The sequence below is a fragment of the Nannobrachium achirus genome (assembly GCF_963921795.1).
Source record: "Nannobrachium achirus genome assembly, chromosome: 4".
In the NCBI taxonomy this organism is placed as follows: domain Eukaryota; kingdom Metazoa; phylum Chordata; class Actinopteri; order Myctophiformes; family Myctophidae; genus Nannobrachium; species Nannobrachium achirus.
Genome location: NC_137813.1, coordinates 37,886,249 through 37,897,256, shown reverse-complemented (window position 1 = coordinate 37,897,256; position 11,008 = coordinate 37,886,249). Strand labels below are relative to the sequence as shown.

The 11,008-nt window shown below is 42.2% G+C and overlaps 1 protein-coding gene across 1 annotated transcript; it reads right to left on the bottom strand.

Moving 5' to 3' along the window:
- Positions 1-353: 353 nt before the first annotated feature.
- LOC308282888 (claudin-15-like) lies at positions 354-2,944 on the bottom strand (the record flags this gene model as incomplete). Its single annotated transcript, XM_080723277.1, has 4 exons — positions 354-534; positions 1,027-1,108; positions 1,508-1,657; positions 2,803-2,944. 4 exons carry the CDS (start codon positions 2,942-2,944, stop codon positions 354-356), a joined length of 555 nt encoding a protein of 184 aa, XP_080579403.1.
- Between the last annotated feature and the right edge of the window lie 8,064 nt (positions 2,945-11,008).

Below are 11,008 nucleotides of genomic sequence, written 5' to 3'. Positions count from 1 at the left end.
CGTTTTCCCTTTTTTTCCCCGGAAAAACAGGACGTTTTTAGGATTTAGAACAGGTATTATAACAGTAGTTCTCAAAAAGCAGATATTAGCTCACAGAGCGTCACTTTGAGCCTCGCTGCGAGCGTATATATATATATATATATATATATATATATATATATAGTTTTGTTTTGTTTTTTACATTTTTGAAATATCTTGGAAGTGTTACATATTTTAACACAAATCTTCTCTTCAGATGGGGGGGACCGTGGCCAAATACATATATCATTTCGGTGGTCCTTCATGGCACGAAAAGGTTTCAGAACTACTGATTTAGAGGCCGTTTTTGTAGAATGGGCCTCAGGTTAAACAGGCTAAACGTACGTAGTGGCATGCATGTGCATGTCGTGGCGGGTGGTGGGGGCGGCGTACATGGCGGGGGCTCTGGGTGGGTCATTGCGACAACACAGCATGGACACCCACATCATGGAACCACCCAGGATGGCAAGAGCAGAGGCTGCCCATCCCAGATACACGCCTGGTCCCACGTCGAACCTGCAAAATATACACAAAAGATACTTTATTAGTCTATTAGTATTTAGTACAGTTGTTCTCAACCTTTTCAGGCCACGATCCCCAAAATAATCATATTTTAACTGGGGACCCCCACCCTGACGAGCACTAACAGTAGAGGCATTACATTTTATATAACACGGTTCTATTGTGAAAATAGCAGATCTTTAGCAGATCTTTACTCACAATGCCTGAGTATTATTATATCGTTGTTGTCAGGTGGAAACCTTGTATGCCCAAAACCGTTAGTTTTGTATTTATCATTTTAAAAATAATTTAAACTAGTGAAAATAGCTGAAAAAGCACACAACGCCTCCCACTGTGAGGCGTTGTGTGCTTGTAGATCTGCTTTTTTCTCTAGTTCCGTGCGACTGATGAAGCAGGGCTTTAAAGTTTGAAACTTAGAGATACAAGGTTTCTGCCCGACAGTGACGATGTAAAGTATATTGAGCTGAAAATTATCCAAATACTTACTCCGCTCCTGGATAGATGGGGTCATAGAACTGCTCGACAACCGTAGATGCATAGTAGGACACGGCTATGAAGGTGGACACACCTGTTGTGAAAAAACAACTTTCAGTAAATATTAAGGAACAATGTCACACACACACACACACACACACACACACACACACACACACACACACACACACACACACACACACACACACACACACACACACACACACACACACACACACACACTCTTTTGGCTCTGAATATTTGAATATTTGGTACTACAACCAAGATCTGCACCTGCCTGTATCTAAAAATGTACTTGTGTCAAAGTGCTAAAGGATTGGCATCAAATACACTTACAGTCAAACTTCTAAAATAGGGATCACAAAGGAAATAAGCCTTTTAGCATAACCTTTGACTGTACTACCTGCACTGTTAATGGTGTTTTCAATCAATCAATCAATCAATCAATCAATCAATCAATCAAAGTCTTTACCTGAGAGGATGAACAGAGCACCTCCACTGACAACGACCTTGACCTTGTGTTCCAACATCCTGCCACTGAGTCCAAGAGCAGTCCCGACGGAAGCCACGCCCCCCAGCAGGAGAGCCACCATCATCAGCGCTCGGCAGACATGGATGTAAGCTGTCCAAAACAATATGAAACAGGTTATTGTCAAAATGGGCACCTAAACTGCTGGCAGTTGACTCAAATGACACCTAAAGAATGTCATAAAAGCATAAACTTTGGCACGCATGCATGCCCCTGGGGCTTTCCAATTCTTTTAAGAGAGATAATCTTAATTCATTAGAATGGGCTCAGTGAAACTAAAATAGTAACTTTAAGAGGAGAGGGGGGGGGGGGGACATCCCCGAATGCCTGAATCGCTCTGTTTGGAACAGAGAGCTCTTTCATATGAGATCAAGGTCTCATAGATTTGAAACAAGGTGAAACACTTGCTTGACATTCACTCTCAACATTGATAACGACATTCTTCAGGTGGGCGTAGATTCTATATTGGGACATTATAGCCATAATGTGGGCAACATGAGTTGGGACAGTCAGATATTTTAAATTAGTTTATTATGTAATAATTACGCTTGACAGGATGTCATTAGATTGGACTTTTATATAGCCTACAAGTACATATAGCCTACAACTACAGAAGAATTAACTAACTATGTTTTCCTTTATTAAACTTGGCCCCAACACAGGGTCAGGGGTCTGCCAGAATAGCCACACCAGAGGCCACTTCATTGACCCCCGGGGGCCACAAGCACACTGTTACTCCTATCTGCACCAGATTTAGCACAAATACTGTCTGTACAGGGGTCTACCATGACAATAGTCACACCGGGGCCAGGTGTGGGGGCCACTGTTGGCCCAATCTGTACCAAACTTGGCACAAGCACTGTACAGGGGTCTGCCTTGACAACAGTCTTACCAGGGATCATGTGTGGCCCCCAGGGGCCATATCAGGGCCCCCTGGGTGGCACAGGCACACAGGTGCTCCTGATCAGAGCAATATATGGCTGGACTTTCAGTATCACACTCTAAAAGTACGAAAAACATATTTTTCATATCAGGTGGTCTTTAACAGATCATTCCATCTAGAAATACCATAAACCACCTTTCATCAAAGCATGTACAGTACAATACATTCAGAAGTAATTGAAAACACAATTCCCCTCTCACAGTAGAATGATATTGTTGTATAGAGCTTCTGTATCTGTATGTAAACACCTGTTGCCCTTAACTATATCTCTCCCATTAAGTCACGTAGAGCCTACCTGGTAAGCCCAGAAGGGTGTTAAAGCGGAGACAGTTGGTTACATCGTTGGTCTCGACACAGGTGCCCCAAAGGTTCTCGTAGATGGTGGAGAATGTGGAGGAGGATTCCTTCCAGTTGTCGTGACCCAGAGTCACTGCCATTAAGACCCAGCCAGCGAGGCCAAGCAGAAAGCATGTTACGTCCATCGTTGGTTGCTGTAGATGCGTCTAGTTCTTCACTTCCCCACTCGCTCGAAGTTCTAACTTCCATATCTGACCTGCTGAGACACACCCTGCCTAGCTCGCTCTGATTGGCCAGTCTACTCGTTGCCATGTCAACAAAGATAACAGCGCGGAGGCAGGTATAGCTACTTTTTGTATCTTTTCTTTTGCCTGCAGTGTTCATCCAAACCTTTTGCTAATACTCCTACAGATTTAGCCCGAAACTCACAAATCGCTACACATAATCTCTGGAGTCGTCGTCAAAAGTGTACTTGTAAATATAGCAGCACAATCAGTTTAACCACTTCAACCCTATTTTATACCTCGGCTATTCAAATATTAGCTGATCTACAAGCTCACAACACGTTGCGATGATATGCTTTGTGAGCTTGTAGATCAAACAGAACAATTGGAACTCTTTTTTTTAAAACACACAAATCTTTTATGGGAGTTGTCCATCGATCCAACCAACCTACAGTACATGCCCATATGGGTATGCCATATGCATAGGGCATATGCTGATGACATTAGTGATCTTCCTGTATGGGCATATAAACGAATCTTGCTGTGTGTCACTCCCCTTCTCTCTCTCCTCATTTGTCTGTCTCCACTTGCTCAGTCAGGACTCCCACACAACATCAGGTGGGAACTGACAGCAATGACAACAACAACAACAGGACAAACTTGACAATTCGCAATTTGGGGAAATTGCAAGTGTGAAAATACTGGGACCCGAGGAAAATGTTGGGAGGAATACTGTCGGAGGCCACACTGTTGGAGGTCATTATGAGCCTCCCCTCCAAGTTTTGAAACTGTAGCCATTACAGTTTCCAAGAGAAGAATACTTGAATGTGAGTTTTTGCATTTTCAAGTTTTTGTAAGTCAATGGGGAAATGTAATTGTATGCGCAGACTGAGACAGTATAACGTGGATACAAGTCTAATGGTACTCTTCTATCGATCTTCCGTGGAGAGTGCATTAACTTTTTTATTGTTGCCTGGTATGGCTCATTATCATTGGTTAATAAAAACAGATTTCAAAAAAATCATCAATGCATCCAGCAAGATAGCTGGGGTATAACTTGAGAGTATGACATCATTGTATGAGACCTGGGTACTTAGGAAGGGGAAAGCTATTACTAGATATAGAGCGCACTATACAGTGCATACCGTCTTTTACAGGCAGGAACACAGTACTGCAGTTGCAAGCTCGGGCACAGAGATCATTTGTCCAAGTATAATATATACTGTAGGACTTCTAAACAAACAGGCCATATCTCAGTCCTGTGTATAATGTGTAATGTGATATGAGATGCCTCTCAAACTATGACTGGTAGCATATTCTAGTTTCCTCTCTGTAAGAGAGGTGTTGTGTAATATTGTCAATGTATTGTGTGAGCTGTCAATGTATTGTTGAGTCGCAAGTTTAGTATGTGACGGTCATTTCTTTTTTAAGCATACAGTACAGTAGGTTGCATATTAAATATCGGTGAATACAGTAGTACAGTTTGTATTATGTTTTCATTTGGAACGGCGATATACTGTAACTGTAGCCGTGCAGTCATTTGAAAATAATGCAGCCAATAAGATTCGAGAATTATCAGTGGCCATGGTATAAGAGCAGCATAATGCATTGTTAATGCACAACACGATGACACTGTTTGACTATAAATGCATCTGTGTGTTTATGTGTAAGGAGTTATGTAGTCTAATGTACTGAAGAGAGGGACACATTTTACAACAGGTCTCAGAGAGCATCTCTCCACCGTGAAAAATGGTGATGACTCATTTATGAGAGTGTCCCCTGGAAGAGGTAAGTTAATGCATTAGACAGCCAGGGGTAGATCAAAAACAAAGACCTCACATTGCTCATTGGTGTCAGGGCTGTCCAGAGAACTTCCAAGCAAATCGTTGTTGTCGGGTGGAAACCTTGTAAATGGTAAATGGTGCATTTATATAGCGCTTTTATCCAAAGCGCTTTACATAGATTGTGCATTACATTCACCCATTCATGCACACATTCATACACCGGTGGCGGAGGAAACCATGTAAGGCACCAACCTATACTCACCGGGAGCAATTAGGGGTTCAGAGTCTTGCCCAAGGACTCTTCGACATTAACTCAGGGGGAGCCCGGATTCGAACTGGGAACCCTTCGGGAACCCTTCGTGCTCTAATAACGGTTTCTCTACCCCTGAGCTATGCCGCCCCATTGTATGTCCAAAAGCCGTTTTGTGTTTAAAAATGATTTAAACTAGTGAAAATAGCCAATCTACAAGCACACGTGTAGATCGGCTATTTTGTGCGACAGCCTTAATGTGTATAATGAAGCAGAGCTTTACTTTATGAAAAAATACATACACATTTTAAACTTGGAGATACAAGGTTTCTGCCTGACTGTGAATGTTTTCATTTTATTCTTTTATTTTATTATTATTTTTCTTTTAATAGATTAACGATAGACTGAGTCATTAAATGTGCCTTTATATTGTTGGGATGTGTGTGGATAAAAGCACGCGATACAGCACAGAGGTTTCTATTCCTGTCTGGAATGGACTGGAAGCTAATGGAAAAGGTACCTTGGGTTAGATATAAAAAGACCACTCTGCACTTTGTCCACCTGCAATGTTTGGTTGTAGAGCTGTGCACCAGCAGGACCTAGATATCTGATGAATTGAAACATTGGAAAAACAGACCTCTGTGGCTAAAGCAGGGGTTTGCAACATTCATTCATTCACTCATTCAAACCTTTATTTATTCTCGAAAAACATTGAGGTTGCGCTCATTTGCAGTGTTATCGAGATACATCAATATTCACAAAAAGACAGTATGTACAATCAATATTCACAAAACAAGTTTAGAAACAGTTGCAGACACATGTGGGTAGATCTACTATCAAAGATTTAAAATGACCATAAGTTATGGGAGAACATATCTTGAAATTATTTTGCAACTCATTCCAAGTGGTTGGAGCATTAAAGCTGTTTTCCCTAATTCAGTGTTTGTTTTGGTGACCTTTAGTGTGAGCCACTAGAACGTGTCCTATATGTCACAGGATTACAATCCAGCAACGATTTAAGATACAATGGTACAGGGGGTCCGGGACCCCCAGGGGGTCCTCGGAGTTACTACAGGGGGTCCTTCAAATCTTTGTTTGAAACTTTTTTTCTCCTTTTTTATATTAACCACTTGAACCCTAACGTCCATATTCTGATAACTTTAGCCAAAAATAGCAGATCTACAAGCTTCGAGGCGTTGTGAGCTTGTAGATCGGCTATTTTCGGCAAAGAGGTTTTGTGAAGATCGAGGGGTGAAAAGAGCAGACTAAGTACAGAGTGAAAGGTCAAGTTTATTAAGTATTAACGGTTCAAGTGGTTACATATCTGATAACACAAATTGACATGAATCCAAAATACACTCATGATTGTGCTGTCAAACGATGAAACTATATGGAATCTGGGGGTCCCTGCTTCATCTCTCTCTCTCAGCTAAGGGGTCCTTGGCCTGAAAACGTTGAAGACCCCTGGGCTAAAGCTAAACCAAAGTCTAGAACTCGTCGGGTGCTCGTACAGCACTTCCACTCAAGAGCAGCCTTGACCTCTGCGTTGTCTCCATTCTCTGTGACTTATTGCTAGTGTCCTTTCCAATAATATCCGCCCTCCAACATGTCCTCCTTCGGAGTGGATTACAGGTGTGTGCCATATTCTGTGGTTCAGAGGTTTTCTGGCCCCCCTTCTAGTGTCTACTGTCAACAGGGTTGATATATATCTCTGCTCACAGACGGCAGATGCTCCCCTCTATGATAACAGGGAAAGTTCACCTTCACCTTCATCCACTGAGACAGCATGGAGGAGGCTGAGAGGAGAATGCTCTGTTGGGATTTGACCATTGCTCAGCGGGGGTGCATGTTCTTCCAAAAACACACCTTCGTTCAATAAGAAAATGCACTGCAGCGCGCATTTTATACACGCCATACTGTATATCCAAACTCCAGAGTTATAAAAGCAGTACATCAAAATGTCAAATGAATGCTTATAAGTTGCTTTAAAGAAGAAGAAAAAAAGAAAGAAAAAATGGCAAATCCAAATTCCAGCTTGGCTATGAACTTCACTTGGCCCTTCCAGTGTAATAGTAAAGGTAGTGGCCTGGCTGTATAAGTAAATCATGTGTATGACTATATATATATACTAGAAAAAAGCCCCCGGCGGGGGCCTGGCCCCTTTCCTATGTGAAAGTCCCCTGTACCCAGAGATGTCTACAGTCCAGTGGGCAGCTAAGCAATACAAATTTAGGATAGCTCAATATTAAATATGCATGTTCTTTCCAAAATGCAAAATAGTGTGAAATGGGGGGGTTAAAATAAAAAATAAATAAATACATTTCTGTAACTGTAGAGAACAAACAGCATATTTGGTGTAGGCAATTTTATTTCAGTTCTAAAAAGGTGTAAGTTGTGAGTGACATGGACATGAACAGTAATTAGGCACACACACACACACACACACACACACACACACACACACACACACACACACACACACACACACACACACACACACACACACACACACACACACACAAATAAATAGTGCAACGTCAAGACATAATAAGGCATATGGTGTTATTGCATTTTTTTAGGTGTTTTGATTAGCAATAAATAATGTTCTGTTATTCCCCCTCCCCCTTAAATGCTTGCTTAAATGATAATGTAATTAAAGGAGTTTGGTATAAACAATGTTGTCAGTTGTTCCGTCGTCATCACTTCCAATGACAGGGTGTGGCTGTTTCCCGGCTGACTGGTCCGATCAGGGTTATCTGAGAATTATATAGCAGGATTTTAGAAAAGAAAGGTAAATTAGAATGTAGAAAAAGAAGTGTTTGGGAAAATATGTCATTTGATTTTCTCTTCCGACTTTCCATACAATGCACAACTGAAAGATTTGTATATTGTAAACAATATACTATATATGTAATATATAGAATTAAGTATTTGTGACACATTTTACTACATGACTGAAACGTGGATGCAAGCAGAGCAGGTCAGACATAATATTAGTGTTTGCATGTGATGGGAGGATGCAATGACTTGCGCTGTACTTGTGACTGTAACTGAACAATCACTGACATTGGGTACACACACACACACACACACACACACACACACACACACACACACACACACACACACAGTTATTACAACCCTTTTTTATTAAATATAGAATGTAATATTCAGGCCTATTGTATACAGGCTATTTGAAAATAGGCAATATGGGACGTGTTGTGAGCTTTCAAACATTTTAGTACTTTTACTCCCCAAACGGGGTCTGGAGGTCCTCCCCCCAAAAACCTTTTGTAGATCTGTGTTCTGGTGAATGTTTTATTTTTATAATTTTATTATGCTTGCTTTACTCGCATTGGAAAAGGGTGGGTACAATATCAGCAATTAAAATGCAAAAAGTAGGTGTACAGAATTTGATTTGATAAATTAAGAATATATCTGAATATATCTGTGAGATTCCATGCACTGCCCACACTAGTCCAGTAAAAATAAGGCTGAGGTTGGAAAAAATTGTGTTATTTAGTTTTTCAACTGATTCTGACAGGAAATTAGGTCTACTAGCCAGGATAAAAAATCTACCCTGATCTGCTCACTGCTAGTACCCTAAATCCAAGATGGCTGCCATTGCGAGCATTTAATTCTAAAACGTGGCATATCTTCCAAACTAATAGAGCTATGAATATAAACAAAGTGTCTAATCCTATGTTTTTTGGGCCAAGGAATTGATTAATAGCATTTTAATAAGACTGAGATTTTGTTTTTGTATCTTAACTTAAATTTTAATGCCATTTACAGGTGAAATCACAACATTAAATGCAATAAGAAAAAGAAAAAAAAAACATCAAGAAATTAAAGGCACAATGAAAGGCACAGATGTTTTTTTAAAGCTTGACTGTGACCTCCCTGATTGCATGACACAACTTAAATCAGCTAGAAAACTCAAAATGCCTATAATCTACTCAAACGTCATTTATCCACATCGTCATCCAGAGACTCTGCTTCCTCTTCACTGCATCAGACAGTCTACTCGATAAGCTCTTCGCTGTTCACTGCAACATTGGCGCAGGTGATTCCCTTGCACTGACCACAAGCCAGGGTGCACAGCAGTCCATTCTTGCGACAGGAACAGGTGTTTTTGTCGCACTTGCCGTGGCAGTTGCATTTAACAAGCTTCAGCAACGATGCTGGAGCAGCATCCCTCTGCATCCTCACTGGCTTGAGGTACTCAACATGTTGTCCTTTGTGGAGCTACCATCCCCACTCGGTTGGATCAAGAATATTGCCTAGCCAGGTCTGTACCTGGTGGTACATCTGTAACTATGGTACTTGGCTGCATCACAAGTGGGTGGGAGAGATTCAGGAGGCAGATAGACAAACCTGGATGCCACCTTGCTACTGAACCTGGCTGCTCTTTCAAAGTCAAGGCTATTTCCAGGCTTACAGTTGTACAGGACCTCTAGAGCGGCCTGGCCATGCTTGTTGACATCATCGTGGCTTTGATTTGGCTTCATGAATACACTGGCAGGGTCCTTGAGCTGATGGCATTTGCTCATTGCCATGACCTTCCCTATGCTGTGTGGCCTTGATGTCGTATCACACCCTGTGATGGCATGTAGGAAGAGCAACGATGCCGTAAGGCCAGGGGCTAGATGTTCTTGTAGGATCTTGTTGTTGAGAATGTGATGTTGAGAATCTTGCTGGCTGTCTGTAAGAAAATTACATGATGTCTGGGACTGAGATGGTGCAGCAGTAGGACCAGCAGGTCGGTGTCATCCCCAACCACTGCCACTGACCTCCTCTTGGCCATGGTACATGCTGTTGACACAATGTCATAGTCAGCATCAGCAGAACTGTGGTAGAGTTCAACTCCAGCTTTCTCCAGCTCACTGCCAATGAAGTACAGGAACTTTTGCTTATTCCTGGGGTTTGCGAGGAATTCCTTCTTCTTCATGGTCAGCTGCATTTCTAGCTTGAAGTCAACTTCTGCTCCAATGTTGTTTGACCTGGAACGTCTCTGGTGTGCTTCATCCTTGGTTGAGGGACCACTTCCATAACCATCAAATATGACAACTGCATGTCTGTAGCGGCGATGTACATACTGCACATACAAACTGGATAGATTGGCCTATATTGTCTGTTTGGGCCATGGCAGCCGTTGCAAGAGTGCACCACCATCAAGGACGTACACAACATCATCTGGACATTGACTTACTACACAGGATGGCACCTTTTTCACCAGGCCTGTCTGGAGACTGGCCTTGTCTGGCAGACGCATCAGGAGATTGTTGTCAAACAGAGCTGTGGGGTAAGCTGACAACTCGTATGTGAACAAGGTTATTGTGTCAACAGTCCCTGTTCCTGCCACAACAAGGCGCTGGAACAACTGTTTCGGGTCGATCTCCAGGCATTCCCCTTCAATGGCAATGTAAGTTGAGGCAGCAAGTGTGGTGACTTGATCTTTCTTGCGGAACGTGTGTTCTGCTACCGATTTGCCATTCATAGATTTCAGTATGGCATGACCAACTGACTCTGCTCTTTCTACATTCACATACTTGTCAGCTATGACTCCAGATGACAGGCTATGCAGTTCCTTCGAATCCCGGGAGAAGGGTTTTCGTTCAGAGAAGTAGTTCAGGATGATCTGCACATCCTTGGCATCTCTGGTCATCCTAGCAGCTGCCCTGTCCTTGTGGACCACTGCTTCCTTGATGTCTTGAAGGCCGGTCACTTCTCTCATGGCCCTGTTGACTTCTCCACATGCTGGGGTGGACATCAACCATATCAGACTTGTTGACTGTTCAAATCCCCGTCCTCTTGTCAGACCACCAACAGCCTTAATGTTCCTCATGAGAACTTGTTCAATATACAGGTCACTGTATATACCTGCCCAGTAGTTCTCGCTTCTTCTCAGGACAAAGAGGCCATCAACAAACTTGCTGTATACAT